The 23,567-nt window shown below is 39.3% G+C and overlaps 1 protein-coding gene across 1 annotated transcript in view; it reads right to left on the reverse strand.

The window, feature by feature from the left end:
- TTLL5 (tubulin tyrosine ligase like 5) overlaps window positions 1-23,567 on the reverse strand; it is a 309,724-nt gene that overhangs the window by 284,663 nt on the left and 1,494 nt on the right. Inside the window, exons 2-5 of the mRNA XM_068963929.1 lie at window positions 18,966-19,072; window positions 6,957-7,039; window positions 5,551-5,657; window positions 1,951-2,081 (exon numbers count right to left, since the gene is read on the reverse strand). Coding sequence (XP_068820030.1) covers window positions 1,951-2,081; window positions 5,551-5,657; window positions 6,957-7,039; window positions 18,966-19,072 — 428 coding nt within the window. The remainder of the gene's footprint in view (window positions 1-1,950; window positions 2,082-5,550; window positions 5,658-6,956; window positions 7,040-18,965; window positions 19,073-23,567) is intronic.

Raw genomic sequence — 23,567 nt, forward strand, 5'->3', positions numbered from 1 at the left:
ATCAGGAACCCTTTTACATTGCTGACGTGGTAGCTGAGGCATTTTTAGGCTATCATGTTGGCTTACTACATAATTTTTTTACTTTTTTTATTTAACGATGCATCTCAACATAACTTGAAATAGGAAATATTATTGAACATGTGTTATGTACCTATCAGGCCCCATTCCAAGTGCTTTCCATGTATTAAGCTACTTGAACATCCCAGCACTATAATATTTATAGAGGTAACAGTCCCAGTGAACAGAGGAGAAAGGTTAAGACACAGGAGGTTCTGGTATTGTGGCTAAAACCCCCTAACTACAAATGTTCAGCTCTGAGTACACTGTCGCTCTGAAGTTAACTTAATTCATGTACTGAATTCTCTGTTCTGACCCATTCTAGAGCTTGCTGTGGACCAACACTGAACCACTAGTCCCAGCATGGGCAACAAGTGCTCTCAGAGGAACGGCCTCTCCGAGGTGAAGCAGGCCTGTGACCACCCCTGACCCGAGTCCCAGAGGATGAACACCCCACTGTGCGACCGGACCAGACTGAAAAGTCCAACAGGTTAGCAGAATCAAAGCCAGGAAGTCTAGAGCAAGCCTTCTCTTCCTCTTTCCATGCTTCCTCGTGATAGAGGAAGAGTCTCTCTCTTGGACTTAGTGAGAAGAAAACTATCCGTCTGTCTATCCTGTGTTGAATCTGATCTCCCTCATAGAAGTGGCTTCACTCGAGGGAGGTATTGAGAGACGGTCATTGTGTGCACACCCCGTGTCTTTAGCCACAAGGCACAATGGTGAGGAGCTTGGCTCTGGAACCAAACACCTGTATAACCTATGGAAAGATACTTAACCTCTCTGTACCTTAGTCTTCTCACCTACAAAGCTGGGAGTAGTAACAGTTCCTACTTCAGAGTAAGAGACCACTTAGAAGAGGGCTTAACAGAAAGAAAATGTTCATCAGCTATTATTACTGCTTCTATTTCAGTTCAGTTCAGTTGCGTCCGACTCTTTGCGACCCCATGGACTGCAGCACGCCAGGCCTCCCTGTCCATCACCAACTCCCGGAGCTTACTCAAACCCATGTCCATCGAGTCGGTGATGCCATCCAACCATCTCATCCTCTGTCATCCCCTTCTCCTCCCGCCTTCAATCTTTCCCAGCACAGGGTCTTTTCAAATGAGTCAGTTCTTTGCTTCTATTTAGACTCTCCCAAAAGACCTGCCTCACTACTTCTCTGTACTTATGCCTCTTCTGTGCACTAAGTCTACTGAGACAGGCTCTGCCCACCAAGGAGCACAACCTGAAATAGCCTGTCTCCTCTGTCTGGACATAAAGAGGCCTAAGTTCACTTTAAGGCAAAAGAAACAATGACACCTGGATGCAGGCCACACATTCCTATCTAGCTTAACCAAAAAGACAGCGGACATCCACATTACTATTGCACTCCCATGAATATATTTCAATTAGTCTAAACTCCAAGGAAACAGGGAGATGAACTGGCACCTCTAAACCCTAACACTAAAAGATGCGTGATACTTGTACCCCCGAAGAACATAAGTCACACACGTCCAAAAGTTGAGGTGACAAACATTCCTTAAATGACAAGAGGAAGAGAGATACCGAAAAGGGTGCATCTGTAGTTCATATGCAGAAGTATATCCATCCTTACATGGGCACTAACTCGTCAATGAAAAAGCACTTTTCGTATTAGACAGGAGCTCATTTATATGACACCCCAATGTGTCCTTACATACCTGACACTGACAAGCTTACTAAGAATAAACACACACAGACATACTCAGAATAAAACAGTGTTAAAGTTATCTCTGCAGCTGTTCCACTAAAGGAACAACTTCTTAAGGATTTGAAAAGCCCTTGGGAGTAAATAACTCTGCCCCAAGTTCAGTTTCTGGGGTTGGGGATGAGGGCTGGGGGCTGGGGATGGGGCACCAGGAGTCAAGCACTTACTGCAGAATTCCGCATACTCAGCTGGCAGCAGGAAGGTCTGGGGGAGGATGTGAAAAGCCTTGAATCCATGTGTATGCTGCATTCGAATGATGTTTTTGTACAGTCGGTCCTTCCGGGTTAGTTCATATGACCTAAGTTTCATAAAAGCATTTTCATTTCAGTAAACTATGACTCAGAGGTTCTCCTATGTTAAAGAGTTCCTAGTTCATGAGCAGTTACTGGGGACAGTCTTATACCCCAAATCTATCACTTTGTCAAGGAAATTATCACCTTAAAACCAGGGCAATCACTGCTACCAATCAGGGATTAGAAGCTGGCAAACTACAAAGACGGGCTTCAGTTAGCCATGACTGCATTCATGAGTCTTTGGGTTGTTGCACTGTTTAAAGACCATCCAAGAATCTTTGCTATAACCATTAAAAACACATTCCATCTGTTGTTCAGTTCAAAATTTTCACTTTGATTTCTTAAAATCAAAGGTTTCTTTGCCAGATCTAGGTATCACCAACACTTCTTCCTTACCCACTGTCCTCCTTCAATCTAGAGCAGAGGTCCTCAAATTTTAGTGTGCATAAGAATCACTCATAAAAGTTCCTTAAAAATGAACGTTCCAAGATCACATCTCCCAAAATTGGAGGATGAAGTCTAGGATTCTGCATTTAAACATGTATCCCAGGTGATTTTGCTACAGATGGTCCAGAAAACTGATCTGGTCTAAATCAGTGATCTTTGAACTTGACTGAGATATGGATCACTCATTGCTTTTAAAATATATAACTTTCTAGGAATATATTTACCAAGAAAGATTAAGCACCTGGAAGGTGCTTTTTAAATATACACCTTCTCTGGAAATGGTGACTCCTTGAATCTGCCGTTAAGACCTGTGACTGTAATGTACCCCCAGTGATGCTTATCATTAAGCAATTAGAAACACTGAACCAGAGGATAAGAAAAACAACACATTCTCGTACAGCTATCCAGTATTAGTGGTCTCCAAACATTTTTGCTTGGTACTCCTGATACAAATTTTGGGAAACCACGTATATTTCTAGTTGACATGTAAGATTTTTCATCATAAACTTAAATTGTTCCAAAGGATCTAATGAATGGCAAATATAGTTTTAAAATAAAACTATAACAGTATCCTTTTAAGTATATTCAAGGGAACCTCAATAACAATAGGATTCATTAGCCACTGTGCATTTTCAAAGTATTATAAAAGAAAAGGCTCTCCTCATCAGTAAATATTTCACTTTTTAAAATATTGTATTTTTTTACTAAAATTAACATTAAAAACAGGAAAATAAACAAGTCACAAATGAGAGCATGATAAACTTCAGTCTACCTGTCTGACCACCACTGAGCACAGAACATTCCCAGCGCCCCAAAAGCCACCCTCATACTCCCACCCAGACATGATTCCCTCCTTTCACCCTTGCGTTTGCTTCTTCCATTACGTTTCCCACAAACAGCTTAGCCTAACATAACAGATTCAGCGTTTGTGTCTTTTACGTTATATTATACGTTTTCTATAAGAAAAATGTGCATACAAATTATATTTAATACTTTCTCATTTCCTGTGATCTTAAGGCTGTGTCTGTTATACACATATAGACCTATCATTACAGGAACATAGTACACAATTCATCAAAACACCATAAACACTGTAACTTTTGATTATAATGTATATCATACTAAAATTAATTTCTCCATTTTGATAATTACACTATGGTTATAGCTGATGTTAACAGAAGGAAAACCAGGTAAAGAAAACAAAGGAACTCTGTATTATTATTTCTGCAACTTTTCTCAAAGTCTACAATTATTTAGAATAAAAAGTTACATTAAAAGAGTGCACACTAATATTGGAAACATTTTAAGTGTTTGCATTCCTCTTGTACATGAGTCAGCTGAGCTCCTCCAATTCAAACAGGAGTCAAGAAAACATAGGTTAGAATTTATGAATACTGAGTTCAAATTGAGATGAAATTCCTATATACCTACAGCATATTTCAAAAGCTATTGAAATAAATAATATATTACTAACAGGCATTAGGAATGCAGTCTCTACTGTGGGCTATTTTAAGACTGTTTAAATATTTCTTTAAAATAGCTGCATCTGATTTACTTCAACTAACCAGTCGCCCATTTAGAAAACCAGTCCCATCTCCAGACATTAAGGAAGAAACTAAGGTTTAAACTATTTTCTGCCCATAAAGCTCAAATATAAAATAAAATTGGAACCTGCTGAAAAGATTTAAAATACACACTTATCTAAGATGATGAAGAAATTATTTTACGTCAGAGACAGCATAAGCTCAGTATTTATACACATTAACTGAATATGAGACAGTAGAACTGAATAATCAAGAAGAAAACTTCATTTCATAAAAATGAGGAGTAAAATACATGAAGTGCTTAAAAAGAAAACTTCCTGAGTGAGTAACTGGGGCATAAGTCCTGGAAATAAAATATAACATAACCACTGAGCAATTAACAAAATTTTTATTAGATTTGCATCTCTTCATTAGATAGATGAGATTACCTGCCCTCTTCCCCAACAGACCATGAATCTCGGCCATGTATCTCTCTGTCGTTGAGTATTACTCACTGCTAGAATAAAGCAGGGGATTCAGCATCAATTCTATTCCTGTTTTCTTTTTCATAGATGTAAACACTGAGAAACATAGTAGCTAACACTTATATACAGTGTTTACTATGTGGCAGGCATGTGATGTTCTAAGCACTTCAGATCTTGATACATAAAATCCTCACTATAGTCCTACAAAGTGTGTGTTATTAGTATCTTCTTTTTACAAATGAGAAAGCTGAAGCTCAGAAAGCTCACCTGCCCAAGATCAGTCAGCAGAGCCGAGATCTGGGCCCAGGCAAACTGGCTACAGAGCTCCTGCTTCTAGCTACTAAGCAGTATTGCCTCTCGAGGCTGACATTAACCAATGAGACTGGAAGAAGTTTAATACAGCAATGATCCTCAATTCTTTGAACTATTTACTAATTATAAGTCAAAAGCCATAAGATGACCTATCATTAAAATTTATATTTAATGATTTATCAGCTGACAACTTGATCATGTCCTTCTTTAACTCTGTTAAAAAGCAAAGAAATAGAAATCACTAACAGGCTAAAAGATTCATTATACTATTACCTGGAGTAAACATCAATTTTTTTCATTCCATATTTGGAACTCTGGAAAGTTTTACATCTGTGCATAATATACATATTAAGAATCTAGGTGGGCTATTCTTTTATAAAGGGGAAAAACAGTAACTGAAAAAGAAGGTGAGAGGTGAGAATCTAGCCACATTGAGGGGCTCACAAGCAGCTCGATTTGAGGAAAGAGAATCTATGGGATTTGCAATCCAGAGTAGTGTATTTTAAAACCATCCATCCTACAGAGCTCTCGCAAAGTCTTCAGCTACATCCAGGAAGGTGAACACCTCAGTCTGATTTAGAGACGGCTGCCCTATATCACAGACTTCCTTTTTTTTTTTTTTTTTAAAGATGTTAATTATCTCTGCTGGCTACACGCCTCAATGTCAGGTACCTTTAAATGGAGCAAAGTAGCTGCAAGAGCATTACCTGGGAAAGTGATTAACCTTTTGTGCTTCAGAGAGGGTACGAAGTAAGAAGGGCTTCAGGTGGGATCCTGTCCACATTAGGTTATAGTCAGTGCTGCTCGGATGAACCTAAGGGCAGATAAAAAGACAAGATAGGAACCACCAGACAGCCCCTGGAAGAAAAATGGAAGAAAAAGCCATAGAGATTATTCACCCACAGAGCACTCATGGGGGTGGGCCCATTAGGATCTGATCCTAGTAAGACAAAAAAGCTGAGTGTAAGAACACGGGGATAAGCAAGTTTAAAGAACTGTGAGAGTTGGACAAGTACTACCTGCAAAGAGTAGAATTAACTCTCTTATAGAAGTCCATGATACCTCTTAATATTCTTACATATCAAAGTGAGAGATGAGGACTCCCTTATCAGACTGTCCTTGCAGATGCTGAGTACAAAGTGATATCAGATCTAAAACCTTATACCAACTCAGAATTCATTCATTCACTAGAATTCATTTGTTCATTCATTCAACAATTATGTACCCTCTGCCTCTGATTCAGCAGGTACCACTTTAAGGCCTGGAGATAAAAGATCAACAAAGGCAGGATATAAACTGGTATCAGAACTTCCTCAAAATATCTACTTCACATCTCAACCTAAGATAAGAAGTGAGCAACTAGACTTTTATCAATTGTCTCAAAATATCTACAATGGAAGTCTGTCCAGCATTTTTACCTGTCCCTATTGATACCAACATCCCCATTTTCCCAGTTTTCTTTGGGAATAACATACTCCTAAGGTTTTAAAGAACCTGCCAATCACCCACCCCTCCTTTCCCCCAAGGAGTAGACCCTTGACTCAAGCTAGTCCAATCATTCCATCTCCAGAGTGCAGTTCTTGAGTGGAGAAAGGCACAAGGACAATGAATAGAGGCAATTCATTCCACAGCAGCAAAGCTGGTCCTGAAGACTTCTGTTGCCGGATCCCTGGGGCTATTGCAGTCTCCCTTTCAAAGGCCTGCTTTTTCAGCTGTTCCTCTGATTCTGCCAGCCACTCTATGCACATCTTTATTACAAATTCCTTTCCTTTTTGGTTTAAGTTAGGCAGAGTCTGTTTCTGTTGCTTGTAATCAAAGAGCTTTAACTGAGTATTAAACAATTCCTTATGGATATCTCTGCCTCTAGCCCATGCCTAAAAACATAGCAAGGAAAAAAATTAAAAAAAAAAAACAAAACCCACACAATCTTGTGGAAATGTTTTCCATGTATTTCACAGTAAAGCCACTCAGAAAGTCAGTGCAAATTCTGCATCATCTCTAAGTAGGGGTCCCATGTACTTTCTAGAGCTAGCCTTGTTAGATCATAGTCAGTTAGGTAGTTGGGATTTTCAGCTTTTGAGCAAATCAGGTAAGGTAATGAAAATGAGCTTACTTCATGAAATCCATGGGCTGTCAGAATGCTGCGTACCAGGCGACTGTCTGTTCGTACAATCTTGTAAGACAAGTGATAACGTTCTAAAAAAAAACAGAATCAAGTTCAATAACAGGAAAGTTAACTGTGGAGAAAGGAATAAAAGAGATAAACAGTAATATGGTGGCTGCCATAATTACACAAAACAACATTATACTGCTATTCTTATGCTACTAATAAGTGGATTATTTTGGAACAAGCGGATCTTAACCAGAGAACCTGAGGTTCACAGAGCTTCACAAAACATGGGGTGGGGGTGGGGGGAGAAATGACATCCTTGTTTTCAGTAATTTCTAGTTGCAATTTAACAGTACCTTCAATCAGGAGTGTAAGCAACAAAGCAGAATGGTACTAGCTGTGCCTGTGACCCTGCCACCCATAGACAGCAAGTACTCTAAGATTCTTTTACAGTTGTTCAGTTATCTTAGAAAACCCCTTATTCTCAGGAGTTCCTTGGTGGCCCAGTGATTAGGACTGTAGGTTTTCACTGCGGCAGCCTGGGCTCAGTCCTTGGTTGGAGAACTGAGATACTTGCAAGCAGCAAGGCACAGCCCCCCAAAGAATCCCTTATTCTCACAGTATTTAAAAATTAATAGAGTTAACAGACCTACCACTAAGTCATGTTATTTAGCACACTAATAAAAAGCATACATATCACAAACTTGGTTTTGAAAAATATTCTGAGACTATATTTCAATACAATTTATTTTCTTTGTAGTCTTGTGTATCTTTAAAATACACCTAAAAGACATTAGTCTGAGAAGAGATCCACAGGCTTCCCCATACTGCCGACACCACTCACTACACCAAAAAAGGCTAGGAAGCCCTGTTCTAGATAGCCCCATGTGCAACAATTCTGATCACCAGCATATCTTAGACCAGAGATATGATAAACTGGTGATGCGCAGACCAAAACCAATCTGCAGACCTGGCTTGTTCGTTCCTCATTGTGCTTTAAAAAAAAAATTGAGGGTGGCTTCCCTGGTGGCTCAGGGATAAAGGATCTGCCTGTCAATGCAAAGACCCAGGTTCCACCCCTGATCCGGGAAGGTCCCACAGGCCGCCGCAGAGCCACTAAGCCCATGTGCCACAACTATGAAGCCTGTACTCTAGAGCCTGGGAGCCTCAACCACTCAGCCTCTTGTGCCGCAGCTACTGAAACCCTCACGGCCCAGAACTCATGCTCGGCAACAAGAGAATTCACCCCAATGAGAAGCCTGCACACTGCTATTAGAGAGTAGCCTCCACTCACCCCAGCTAGAGGAAAACCTGTGCTGCAAGGAAGACCTAGCACAGCCAAAAAAACAAAAAAATTTAATCTGTTAAAATAAATGAATAAAATTGAGGGACTTTCCCGGTGATCCAGTGGCCAAGACTCCACACCACCGATGCAGGAGGCCTGGGTTTGATCTCTAGTCAGGGAGCTATAATAGATCCCGCATGCCGCAACAAAGATCAAAGATTCCATGTGCCACAACTAAGACCCCGCACAGCCAAATGAATGAATTAAAAATATTTTTTAAAAATTAAAAAAATTTTAAATTAAATTTCTAATCTTTTGCAATCGGAGGAATTCATATAAAAATATAGATTTCTGAACTTCTCTTGAAAACCCTGGCAACCCTGGGCTCGCCCTTTGGCAAGGCAACAGTCAAGCAGAGACACGCACATGCTCCTGTCAGTACATACCCTCGCTGTCCGGGGTCAGCACCTTCCCCACTTGGCCTACCTCACTCATCTCCTGCCAGGCCCCAGAGAGCACTCTGCACTCCTGGCTAAGAGGAATGTCTGTAACCGTGTGAGGCTTCTATATACCTCGAAAGGCTAACATTTTCCCTGGCCCATTATATTCAATCTCTTTCTACGCATCACTATAAATTGTTAGCTAAGAATTTGGCAGAAAGATTTTTTTAAAAGAACTGCACACTGAACAATTTCTGAGTGAGTATAATACAGAAACATATGAACAGGCTCTGGAACAAAATTCAACCTCGAGAGTTAAAGATAAGCATTTCTTTTTATAACTTCATGTGAAAACATTCATAAATCCCTGCTGCCACTTGCCCAGCCCTAGCAGGAACACCATGCCAAGCAGACACAGGAGGACTGGAACTATAAGGCCAGATACTCCATACTTCTCATTCCCGCAGCAAACTTGTAGAGCCCAGGTACGGAGTTTTCCTAATGGTCAATCACTATTATACTGTCTTTACAATATTGTTATGAGAAAAGCAGTGGCAAGTATAAGAAACAGCACAGTGCAATGCTCTAGAGTGTGTGTTCTAAGGTTTCCTGGAGCTTACCTCTATAAAAATGATCAATACAAAGAGGAATTAGCTGAACTGTGTCACTCTAGCAATAAGTAATATTCAACTATGGATAAACGATCCAACTAATTTTGTAAATGAACAATTCATATATTAAGAAATGCATTTCTATTTTTTCTACTTTATGTTTATTACTTATTGAAATTTTAATTTACTCATACTGTTTTGCTCAATTTTGTATATTTGTTAAGATTGTGACATGGCTTAATCCAGGGCACATATTCACTTTTTGGAGATACAATGATCACAGTAAATTTAAGAAGTTTTTTTTGAGTTTGAGTCCTGGTTTCAAGTTGGGGAAGGAAAGCACAAGGTAAGCGTGGAATATATTGCTATCCCAAGAAAGAGAACAGTCACAGGACTGAGAACATGCCACAGGGTCTTGAAGGGGCTCCCCAAAGCCAAATTTGAGGCAATTGGAATGTAAGAATGAACGCTGACAGAAATAGATTTTTAACTCACTTATAAAAGAGAAAACCACCCATGAATCCATACTGCTAAGAAGGTGAGAAAGCTATACTAGTTTTCTAGGGTGGAAATCCAATACAAGTGTCGTCAAGGCATGGGCAGGGCTGCGTTCCTTTCTACTGGCTCTGGGTGGAATCCATTTCCTTGCCTCTTCCAGTTTCTGAGACTGCCCCCATTCTCTGGCTGGTTGTCCCTTGCTTCTGTCTTCAGAGCCAGCAATGGCAGGCCTGGTCCTTCTCACACTGCATTCCATGCCTATCTTGTAATTACATTGGGCCCACTTGAAGAATCTCCTTATCTTAAGGGTTAGCTGATTAGCAACTTTAATTCCTTCTATGACCTCAATTCCCCTTTGCTAAGTCAGGTAACATTTTCACAGGTTCTGGGGATTAGGAAGTAGACATCTTTGGAAGATTATTATTCTGTCTACATAGAAGGGGAAGCTCTTCTTTACAGAAAGGCCAGCTAATAAATGTAGAAGGACAAACTGAAATATAAAATCACTATTTTACAAAAACTGTAATAGTAAGTGATTCAGACAAAAAACAATGACCACCAATGAGTGAGAGGCTAAGTGGAGAATAGGTTATTCAGACATCTCAAAACATCACTACAGAGAATGCTTATAACAAGAGACAAGAGTACCTTTAGAATGAAGCAATCTGGTAAACACTATCTAACCAAACGATTTAACTTGTCATCACTAATAATGCAATAAAATGATGCCATATGCTTCCCAATGTGATGCACTGAGTGACACATGGCTTCATTAAGTGATAGTCCTGAAAATTTTTTCAACTTTTTTTAACCTGAATCTAAATATGTGAAATCAATCTGACAAGCCCAAACTTAAGGACATCCACAAAGCAACTAGTCTGGAATCTTTAAAAATGTCCATGCTATGAAAGACAAAAAAAAAAAAAAAAAATCCACTAAATGGATGTAGATAATAAAGGAGACTAAAGAAATATGACAACTAAATGCAACCTCTGATTGGATACTCAATTGGGAGGGGGGGGACCAAGATAAAGGACAAAATTGGAACAATAAGGAAATCTGGGCAGAGACTATGCATTAGACAAGAGGGTTTCAGCCATGGCAGATTTCCTGAGGGTTATCAATGTACTCTGGTTATAGAGAGGATCCCTTGTTCTGAGGATAAACTTGTTGAATAAGGTATTTAGGCGTGATGTACTTGAACTAATTCTCAAATGGTTCAGAGGCAGAAAGAGAGGGAGAAGCAAACATGACAAAATGTTAATAATAATGTTAATAACTGTGAAGCTAGGGAAACAGTACACATGAATTCACTGTAGTGTTCTCATAACGTGGGAGATTTTATTTTTTTAAATAAAATGTTCAGAAAAATGAAATAAAACCAGGTCTTTTTCATTATAGTAGCTGATCACTGACATCCTCAGTTTTGCGTGTAAAAAGCCCAAGCCTCAGAATCTGCCTGCAATGCAGGAGACCCTGGTTCGATTCCTGGGTCAGGAAGATCCCCTGGAGAAGGGTTAGGCTACCACTCCAGTATTCTTGGGCTTCCCCGGTGGTTCAGATGGCAAAGAATCGCCTGCAATATGGGAGACCTGGGTTCGATCCCTGGGTTGGGAAAATGGGAAGATCTCCTGGAGAAGGGAAATGGTACCCACTCCAGTATTCTGGCCTAGAAAATCCCCATGGACAGAGGAGCCTGGCGGGCTACAGTCCATTGGGTCGCAAGAGCTGGACACGACTCAGTGACTAAGAACACATCAACTGCTGGGAACCAGGACTGCACCCGATGTTCTGCCGGCTCTACAGTGCCTGCCCCAGGCCACAGGGAAGACCATCGGTAAGGTGTACGGAAAACTGTATCTGTGGAGTCAAACTGCCAAGGTTCAACTTCTGGCTCTGCTACTTCCTGCCTGTCATCTTAAATAAGTTACTTAATTTCACTATGCTCAATTTCCTCACCTATAAAATGAGGTTGATAACAAAGGGACTTATCTCACAGGGTAGCTAAAAGCATTGAATCAATTAATACATGTTGAGCTTTTAGAATAAGAAAGCTTGCTGATAAGGGAATTTTCTGACAGTCCAGCGGCTAGAACTTGACACTTTCACTGCTGTGTTCAATCCCTGGTTGGGAAACTAAGATCCCACAAACCACAAGGTGCAGCCAAAAAAAAGAAAAAGAAAAAAGTTTGCTGATACATAGGAAAAAATTTTGTATAGTGAAAAAAAAAAAAACCACTGCAAAATAGCTACAAATATATATACTGATACATAGGATACATAGTAAGTTATACACTTAGACTTCTTCTGAAACATCTGAGGCTTCCTTGGTGGCCCAATGGTTAAGAGTCTGCCTTGCAATGCAGGGAACATCAGTTCGATCCCTCGTCCAGGAAGATCCCACAGGCCACAGAACAACTAAACCCATGAATCACAACTATGAAGCCCATCCCCTAGACCCCGTGCTCTGCAACAAGAGAAGCCACTGCAAAGAGAAGCCCGCACACCACAACTAGAGGGCAGCCCCCACTCACCGCAACCAGAGAAAGCCCAAGCAGCAGTGAAGACCCAGTGCAGCCGAAAATAAATAAATCAACAAGCAATACGTGGTACACCTGGGCTCCCTCTCCCCAGACAGAATCCAGTGGAGAACTGCAACTCTAAACTGAATTAACCAACTGCTCAAGTCAGAATGACCTCAGCCATGTTTTCTTCCATATAAAAACAAGAGGCAGGGAGAGCAAACTGCCAAATATCCAACACCTAAGACTCTAATACACATCGCATCAATTCCACTATGAGACTGTAGAACTGTCTCGTCAACCACTCACATGCATCCCAAAAGACAATCTGAAGTACTAGGACCCCTGGGAAGTTCCAGAACTAACTGTAGCACAGAAAAGACAAACAAGGAACCTATCATCTAACGTCCAGCACAGAAGCACCTAGAGAGTAGTGACGTGCTCTAAGGACTTTGTGGGACTAGAAGGAAGATAAAACTAACTTTTTAAAAATTACTTTAGAATTCAAGAATAACCTTTTCAATGGCAACACAGTGTATTTTTGCCTCCCTGTCAGAAAACTCGGTCCTGCCCTGTACTGCTGACTATGGCAGTCACTAGCCACGTGTGACTTGAGCACGTGAAGGGTGACTAGTATGACAAAGGAACTGAATTTTTCATCTTATGTAACTTTAATTGATTTTTAATTTTGAAACTCATACTCAATTTGGCCTCAGTACAAGTTGGAAAACTTGTTTGGAACAACTTAAGCATAGGAATTTACTATAATTTCAAACTATAACATTTATGAAATCCAAACACAGACCAAATGCTTCCAATGAAAATTCTGCACCACATGGAGATGGACTAAAAGTGCAAAACACACACTGGATGTAAAATATCGTCACGATTTTTTTATACTGAGCAAATGTGAAAATGATATTTTGGATTAAATAAAATATATTATTAAAGTTAATTCCACCTATTTCTGCTTTTTTTTTTTTAAATAAAGCTACTGAAGAATTATACCATATTTCTGTTGGACAGTACTAGTCTATACAAATGCAAACTGATGAAACTGACACATTCAGGGGCAAAACATAAAATGCTTCATTCCAGGAAAAGATTACTTTAAAGTGAAAATATCCGTTGCCTCTAAAATGCAATTCCACTTAAATATTCAAAGCATGTAATTTTGAAAAAACATGGATATGGTGAGTAAAAACATATTCCTGGAATATTTCACAAATAAAGCATATGAAATCTTATTGTATGAAAAAGATTAACAGTGAATTCAATGAAACATTTAATAACAGAAAAAACAAGGTTGGTATCTCACACTCTAAGATCAACAGAAGATAACTAATGCCCTAGATACACTTCTCAAGGGGATTTAACCCAGGATTATGATCTGAGCAGATCTATGTCAGCTATATTTTAAGACAGAGGGAAAAAAAAACACCAGCAGACCAAGAGTGTTTAACAACCCAGAAACCTCAGGAAGCACCTAATAAAACTCATTCAAATTGGTCTTTTCATAAAGGAAGGTGAAGAAAATTATTAAACTTCAAGGAATTGGGAATATATAGAAAATTCAAAAACAATGTTTGACAAAACAAGTTTAGTGCCTTTTTTTAAAACACAGGAAAAAAATCTGAAAACTTAATAGGCTCCAGAAAATTGTGACTGCTTGAATAATAGCATGATTACATTGATGGATGCTAATGTCCAATAAATGTCAGATATTCTAGAAAAGAAGGGTCTGCCTATTGCCACAGAATACGGTGACAAGCAAACCAAAAAGAAACATGTTTGAGGGAAGGATTATTTACTTTCGTTGTTTTTAACCCACCTTTGATGTTTTGACTCTAACCATATTTAGAGGGAGATTCTCAGCAAATGTTAATAAATCTTCAGTGACTTCAACTTCTGTGAACATGAATGAATCACATGCCTTTAAGTGGTAACCTAGGAACTCGCTGAAGGGATTAGAACACCAGGACCCTTGGGGAGGGAGGAAAATTCAAATCCCAGAAGCAGGTGCTAATCCTCCTCTGAACTCTGGCTTACCGTGGGGCAGGGATAGACCTTAAAGACATTCTTAGAGTAGAGTAGAGCTTGTTCAACAAGTAAAGGAAGCGGCACAAAGTTTGAGTGCCTACTGTGTGCTAAACATAACGTGATCTCACTCTCACAATGCCTGCAAGGTAGCCATCATCTCCATTTTACTAATAATGAAATGGATTGAGAGAATGTAAGTGATTGCACAAGATTCACAGCTAGTAAATGCCAAAGCTGGGATCTGAAGCATTGACTCAGAACCCATGTAAAGATGCTTTCCACTATATCATACAACAAAAGTTCAGATGCATGGGATGTGACCTTTGCAGACAGCTACAGGCTAATGCCAGGATTCAGAGCACTGCTTAAAATCAAAGATGAGTGAAGGTAAATGAAATGAAGACGATGGTTTTTCTTGTAGTCATGTAAGGATGTGAGAGTTCGACCATAAAGAAGGCTGAGTGCCAAAGAACTGATGCTTTCTAATTGTGGTGCTGGAGCGGACTCTTTTGAGAGTCCCTCGGACTACAGAGATCAAACCAGTCAATCATAAAAGAAATCAACCCTGAATATTCATTGGAAGGACTGATGCTGAAGCTGAAGCTCCAGTACTTTGGCTGCCTGATACAAAGAGCTGATTGATTGGAAAAGACCCTGAAGTTGGGAAAGATTGAATGCAAAAGGAGAAGGGGGTGGGAGAGGATAAGACAGTTAAACAGCATCACTGACTCAATGATTAATTGAACATGACTCTGAACAAACTTCAGGAGACAGTGAAGGATGGGGAGCCTGGCGTGTTACAGTCCATGGGGTAGCAAAGAGTCAGACATGACTTAGTGACTAAACAACAAACAACAAGCATAGAAAAACAACAACAAAAATAAGCAAAATTAAAAGCTAACTCTTTAAAATGATTCTCAAAGTGGACAAACTTTTAGTAAGAATGACATAAAAAAAAGATTCAAATCACTAAAATCAGAAATGAAGGTGCGGATATTACTACTGTTTAACAGAAATAAAAAGGATTATAAAAGAACACTAAAACAACTATATGCAAACAAAATTTTATAAACTGAATAAAATGTGCAAAAAGCCCAGAGAAACACACAGATTACCAAAACTGATCCAATAAGAAATGGAATAGACAAGCAGAGGCTGAACCAGTGATCCAAAGTCTGTCAACAAAGAGAAGCCCAGGACTAAATGCCTCGCTGGTGAGCTCTATCAAACGTTTAAAGAGCTGCGGTGGTGATTTAGTTGCTCAGTTGCGCCCAACTTGTGCAACCCCACGGACTGTAGACTGCCAGACTCCTGTGTCCATGGGATTCTCCAGGCAAGAATAATGGAGTGGGTTGCCATTTCCTTCTCCAGGGGATCGTCCCAACCCAGGAATCGAACCCAGGTCTCCTTCATTGCAGGTAGATTCTTTACCAACTAGAACTCTTTACCAATGAGGGAAGCCCATTTAAAGCCAATCTTTTTCAAACTCTTTCAAAGAGGATGAAGGAGCCCATTCTATGAGCCCAGCATTACCCTGACACCAAAGCTAGACAAAGGCATTAAGAGAAAACCAGAAAACAATATTCCTTATGAATATAGATGCAAACATCCTCAATAAAATACTAGCAAACCAAATCCAGCAGCATATTAAAAGGACCATATACCATGCCCAAGTGAGATTTAGCTCAGGAATGCAAGGCTGGTTTGGTATACAAAAGTCAATCAACATAACATACCACATTCATAAAATGAAGGAAAAAAGACATAGAATCATCTTGATTGATGTAGAAAAGGCATTTGACAAAATCCAATAGTGCTGTATGACGAAAAAACTCAACTAAGGAATAGAAGGGAACTTCCTCAACATGATAGAGGGCATTTATGAAACCCTGGAGCTAACATCAAACTGAATGGTAAAAGACTGAAACCTTTCCCCCTAAGATTAGGATTAAGACAAAGATGCCCATTTTCATCACTTCCATTCAACACTGTACTGGAAGTTCTAGCCAGGTAAGGAAGGGAGGGAAGGAGGGAGAGAGGGAGGGATTGATAAATCTCCATTTACTGATCACATGATCTTACACAGAAATAATCCTAAAGAATACACACACACACACACACACACACACACACACACACACACTATCAGAGCTAATAAATGAGTTCAGCATAAGATCAGTATACAAAAATCCGTAGTATTTTACACACTGACAATGAACAACTCAAAAATGAAATTAAGAAAACAATTCCATTTACAAGAGCATCAGAAGGAATAAAATACTGAGGAATAATGGTAACCAAGGAGCTATAAGACTTGCATGCTGAAAACTGCAAAACATTGCTAAAGAAAATAAAGAAGACCTAAATAAATAGGAAGACACCCCATGTTCATGGACTAGAAGACTTAAACGTAAGATGGCAACACTTCCAGCAGCAATTTACAGATTCAGTGTACTCCCTACCAAAATCTAAACAGCCTTTCTTGCAGAAATGAAAAAGCTGGTCCCAAATTCATATGGAATTGCAGTGGACCCTGAATAGCAAAAAAAAAAAAAAAAAACTTAAAAAAGAAGAACAAACTTAGAGGACTCACATTTCCCAGTTTCAAAACTTAGCTCAAAGATACAGTCAAAAAAATAATATGGCACTGGTATAAGGATAAACATACAGAATGACAGAATACTGAGAGTCCAGAAATAAACCCATACATTCAATAGTCAATTGATTTTCAACAACAGTCCCAAGATTATTCAACAAGGACAGAACAGTCACTTCAACTACCCATGCGGGGGATTATCTATATGTAAAAGAATGAAGGTTGGACCTTATCTCACAGTATGTAAGTTAACTCAAAACACATCCAAAGACTGCTTAGCTCTAAATGTAAGAGCTTCAACTACAAACCTCTTAGAAGAAAGCATAGGGATCATGACTTTGGGTTAGGCGATGATTTCTTAGATATGACACCAAAAGTGTAAGCAATAAAAGAAAAAGTAGATATATTAAACATCATCAAAATGAAAAACTTCTGCCACGAAAGAAAACTATCAAGAGCATGAAAAGACAAACTACAGAACCGGAAAAAAATTTGGAAATAATTTTTCTGATAAGGTTCTAGTATCCAGAATGTGTAAAGAACTCTTACAACTGAACAACAAAAAGACAAGCAAGCCAATTAAAAAATAGGCAAAAACCTTGATAGACAATTCTCCAAAGAACATATGTAAATGGCCACAGGGGATGAAATGATGCTCAATGACAGTAATAGGGAAACATAAATCATAACCGCAGTAAGATACCACTTCACACCAATTAGTATAGCTATATTCTAAAAAAACAAAATGAATGTTAGTAAGGATATGGAGAAACTCCAACTCTCATATGTTGCTGGTGGGAATGTAGAATTGTACAGTCACTCTGAAAAATCCTTTGGCAGTTCCTTAATAAGTTAATCACAGAATTACCATACAATGTAGCAATTCCATTCCTAGGTATATACCCAAGAGAACTGAAAGCAAACAAAAGATTGTACATGAATGTTCACAGTAGCACTATTTACAAGAGTTAAAAGAGGGAAACATTTATCCGTCAACTGATGAACGGATAAAAAAATGTGGTATATCTGTACAATGGAATATTATTTGGGCTTCCTTTGTGGCTCAGCTGGTAAAGAATCCACTTGCAATGCAGGAGACCTGGGTTTGATCCCTGGGTTGGGAAGATCCCTTGGAGAAGGGAAAGGTTACCCACGCTAGTATTCTGGTCTGGAGAATTCCATGGACCATACAGTCCACAGGGTTGCAAAGAGTTGGACACAACTGAGAGACTTTTACTTTCATATTTATCCATCAACTGATGAATGGATAAACAAAATGTGGCATGTCTGTACACCACGGAATATTATTCAGCCACAAAAAGAATGAAGTACTGATATATACTACAACATGGATGAACCCTGAAAATATTATGCTAAGTGTAAGACGCCATACACAAGAGGCTACATGTTGTATGAGACCATTTATAAGAAATATCCAGATTAGGTAACGGCATGGAGGCAGAAAAACCAGTGCTTTCTAGGAGCTGGCATGAGGGGGTTGTAGAATGACTGTTCAGTGGATACTGGGTTTACTTTTAGATGAAAATGTTCTCGAATTAGAAAATGATGATGGTGGCACAATACTATCAATGTACCAAATGCCGCTGAGTTGTCCACTGAAACGATGAAAATAATAATTTTGTTATGTGTATTTTAACCATAATTAAAGAAGACAATTATCACTAAAATTTCTGTGATAATCATTTCACGATACATGTAAGTTAAATCACCATGCCACACACCTTAAACCTTCTACAGTGCTGTACGTCAATGATCTCTAAAAACAAAAAAAAACATAAACACTTGTACACGTAACTCTAAAAACAAAAAAACAAGGAAAAAATTTAATATGCAGAAAACAGTTTAAGGAATCATAAATAATCCTTTCAAGTATAAAACATCATGAGAATCTTCTCCTGACCAAGGCCCTTTCCCTGTCTAAATGTGGTTATCACTTTCTCCAGGTGCGGTTATCAGGGCCACGACCAGCCCTGCCCTCTCTGGGGAAAATCACACCTACCTCCAATTACTCGAATATTGTTGTCCTTTGTCAGAATAGCCTCAGCATGGAATACCAAAACCGGAATTCTCCTGCAGCCTCCAGTCCACATGATGCACGGATGATCTCTATAACCGTAAGAGAAGGCTTATTAATTCACAGCTCAAAATCTGAATTAACAATTGAAGCAGACCACCGGGGTCAGCTGCTTAGCACCTTTCCCCTTCTTCTGGAACAAGCACTCCAAAAGTCTTACAGGAAACCATTTCTCTCCCATTCTCAATCACGTGGTCTGTTCCAGATGAACTCCATCCCTGGGGCAGGGACAGGCCTTGGCTGACTTCAGCCAATCAGGGTTTTCCACACCCTGGTTATAGTTACTGGCTCAGGGATGAGGGCATGGAGCAGCTGGAGACAGTGTGTTGGGAGACATGTATGACCCTCCAGGAGAGTGACACTTTCTTTCTCTTCTGAAGCAGCTGCAGAGAGACGGCCTCCTCCCCTGATGGTGTAAGAGAATGAGGTCTGGAAGTGCAATCGTCACTGTTCGACCTTGGAAGGAGAGCCTGGAGCTGTGAGCAGAGGAGAAAGTCAGGAGGAGCCTGACTGAGAGAATGAGAGAAATGAGACCCTGAGTGGCAAACGTGCAGGTACAGAATCAGGTCTTTCCTAAATATGAGCTAACACACTCCCTTTATTATTTAGGGCAATTTATGTCTTAGTCCCCGGCACAGATAAGAATCTTAACTAAAAACCAAAATAATCACAATAACTGACATACCCCTTTTACACCCTATAGTCCCCTTTTAAGCCAATTTGAGGACCCATCCTAACAGTCTGAGCTAGGAAACCTAAAGTAATACAAGTATTCCAATTAAGACTATATGTTTGAAAGCAAGCCTATACTAAATGGAACAGTATTTTCTTCCAGAAGAGGACCTCTAACTTTCTCTTATCTTCCAGAAATCTCTGTTGAATCAATCTCAGATGTATTCACAGATTAGAAAAATCTTCAACTGCCTTAGTGCAGGGAGGTAGGAAAGGAAAGAAATGACCTGGATCCCGCTTATGTGTCAAGAATTACACTAAGAGCTATCAAATTATCTCATTTAATCCTCTTGCCAGTACTTTGAATTGAAGAAAAGGTATCTCCAAGAGGTTATGTAATTTCCTCAGAGTCATACAGCTGGTTATGCAAGGGAACAGGCATCTGACCCAAGGGTCTGTGTTCTTTCCACTCCTCCATCTCCATAATCCCATTTCAGTGATATTTTGCATAAACATCTTAAACTGAACCCCTGAGGAATTAAAATGAATCAATATCTTATATGGAATAAGATCCATTTATTTATTATCATTAATCCAAAGATTCAGGCTGCTCTCAAAAACTCACATGACCACACCCCTTAAAAAAGCCATACCACAAACCTCAGGGCCAAGTTAGACTCTCCCAACACAGGTTTAAACAGATCTATGCTTTGAACGTACAGGCTGCCAGGCTACCATTCTCAGAAGTGAGGCAGCTTGACACTTAGGATAAGTTGCCAAGAGATTTAGTGAAGAAAGCAGAGACCACTATACCTAGTTCATTCCCTGTTTCCTAGAAATGGAAAGTGGATGTTTAATGTTCCTACAATTTGACTTGGGTGACAGTGCCCATTTGAGAGAAATGGTGTTTACAGGGTACAAGAAGGATTTATGTGTGTGTCTGTGTGTGCAATTTGCTTCCTTTTCCATCTTAATCGACATCCCTGGTGGCTCAGATGGTAAAGAGTCCGCCTGCAATGTGGGAGACCTGAGTTTGATCCCTGCGTTGCGAAGATCCCCTGGAGGAGGAAATGGCAACCCACTCCAGTATTCTTGTCTGAAGAATCCCATGAACGGAGGAATCTGGTGGACTACAGTCCATGGGGTCATGAAGAGCAAGACACAACTGAGCGACTAAGCACAGTACCATCTTAAACACCTGTAAAAGGGACCAGATAATTCCTATGATCCCTTTCAACGTTTTTTTTTCCCCCACTACACATCTAAGTCAGAGGATAGAGGGAAAAATAAGCAGGTTAAGCTATCAAGCTTTAGATAGAAACTTTGGAAACTGACTAAAGTTCCTTGGCAATCCACCTCTAGCTGCAAACTGGCACCAGTGTGCCTTAGCACCTACAAATGATGCATTACTGATAAAAGGTAAAAATGTTTGAAACGAGTCAGGAACACAATAAGCACACACAGCTGACAAGAGCCAAGGCCTGAATCATACTATCTGTAGAAAGCCACATCCCTGACAGAGAATCTTTTCATTTACAACCTCTGAAAAGAGAAAACAGGTAGCAGATGAATTGCTAATTCAGTAAGGTCGACCTAAAAATACTTAAGGCAGGCGCTGCTTTGTCACTAAAAGCATGTTCCCGCCAGTTGGCAACAAAGGGAAAAGATTCAAAATAATTAGGAAACTGAAAACTGGGACGTTAAATATTCATTTACACCAGAAACCAGGACATATTAAGAAATTAGGCTTTTACAGATATGAAAGAACAAAAAACTTGGATTAGTAACCAAAGTAGACTAGTTTTATGACTTACTTTATTGAAAGCCTAAGAACATTTTGGTTTTTAAACAGTTATTTCATGAGGAATAGATATCATTCACTCTTGGGATCCAGCCTACATAAATCAAAGCCTCTAAGCCTCGTTCATCCCAATGTCTATGCTGGAAGTGCTCTCCCCACTTTCTCTGTTCACCTAATCTCACTCTCTATAGCCCAGCTCATCTCACCACCTCCCTGGGGCCTTCCCCAGCTCCTGCAGCCCACAGAGATGTATTTCTCTGAACTGTAGCACTCGCTGTATAATCATTTGTTGAAAATGAAAGTTGCTCAGTCAAGTCCTAGTCTTTGTGACCTCAAGGACTATACAGTCCATGGAATTCTCCAGGCCAGAATATTGGAGTGTGTAGCCTTTCCATTCTCCAGGGGATCTTCCCAACCCAGGGATCAAATATAGGTCTCCCGCATTGCAGGCAGATTCTTTACCAGCTGAGCTATGAGGGAAGCCCATCATTTGTTGAAGATCTTTTTAACTGATGTAAAGCCAGCTTTTACAATCAGAATTAGATATTTTTTACAGACTAAAGAACCTATATATCAAATGAACATTTCCACATTTATATGTATAAATTTCTAATTTGGGATCCCCAAGGAAAATATAGAAAAAGAGCCCCTTTACATTTACTATTGCAAACAATGTCATGCAAAACAAGGATGCCTGGACAGTTTCTAGCTCTAATGTCCAGGATTGCAAAGCATGAATACTTTAATACAGCCCGGGGATCTGAGCGGATCTAGCAGACCTCCATGGAGAGACATCTTGGGAGCAAGTCAACATCCTAGATGATTTAAGACCTTCGAACTTCCAAACCTTTAGAAATGTTAAGCCTGTTCCTCCAAGTGTGAACAAGATTGACTTTAAGATTCCTAAAGTATAAAACAAGTGTTTCATAGACATGAGCTGATGGAACATTAACAATCAAAACTCAACAGTAGGAGTTTAAAAGTAAGAGGAGCAAACGTCCATCAATATGAACTGGGGTGAGGTCGGGTGGGATTACACCTGTATTTTCACTAACTTCTACTAGAAATTTAGCACTTCTCAATTGCGAATACAGGCAACAAACCACAATACTACTAGCATTACCTGCCCCTTCAACTCGATCTGAAATGACAGATTTTTTGTACCATATGACAGTTGTTGCAGACATCTGGAAATAACATTGTTATTTATCACTACTTCCAAGTTATGGCAGTTCCTAAAATTGCCACTAGATCCCCTATGATTACAGTCTTCTCATCTGGTATAATGTGGATGGAGCACAATCTGGCAAGCTTCTCCCCTCAAGCAATCATTCAGTTACCAAATGGTGAAGGCTCACAGTGGTGGTCTAGGTATCTATGATGTCCCTTTGTATCCTCCACTTACAAGTGTTAATCAGACACAACCCAAGGACAGGGAGCTTATGCAAACTAAAAACAGTCCTCATGTCGCTGTCTTTAGAAAATAAAATTTAGGTTTTACCTTGTAAATGAATGATCTTGCTAAATACAAGAACAAATATGCCATATATTCATTCATTAATTTAGTCATTCAGGCAGCAAATATTTATTGAGTACCTACTAAAATAAAATTAGTTTGAGTCATCTAAAATAAAATGAAATTATGTTGAGTCATCTAAAGTTCTCAATATTTTGACTGTGCTTGACTTACCTAAATAGCAATTTCATACAATTCAATCTAATACTTGTTGGTTCAAACCTATAAGCCCACTAATAAAAAGGACAGTCATGAAGTAAAAGAAGATCTTGAATCAGAAAGACGGATGTCTGCAGAAGTTAAAAATGTGGAGAAATGGCTAAGAGGAAGCACACAGAAAAAGTCACAAAAAGGCAAAGTGCCCAGAGGAAATTATCCATTTAATTATCCTGAATGAGAATGACCCAAATACATTAATAATAACAAATCTCTTATTATTTTCTATGACCTAACAGTGATGAAAAGCCTTTCCCCAAAGCTTTACTAATGCTTCAATAATTTTTTCTAATTAAATAATATAAGCTTCTGCTGTAGTATA

The sequence above is a fragment of the Capricornis sumatraensis genome, chromosome 2, assembly GCF_032405125.1.
Source record: "Capricornis sumatraensis isolate serow.1 chromosome 2, serow.2, whole genome shotgun sequence".
NCBI lineage: Eukaryota > Metazoa > Chordata > Mammalia > Artiodactyla > Bovidae > Capricornis > Capricornis sumatraensis.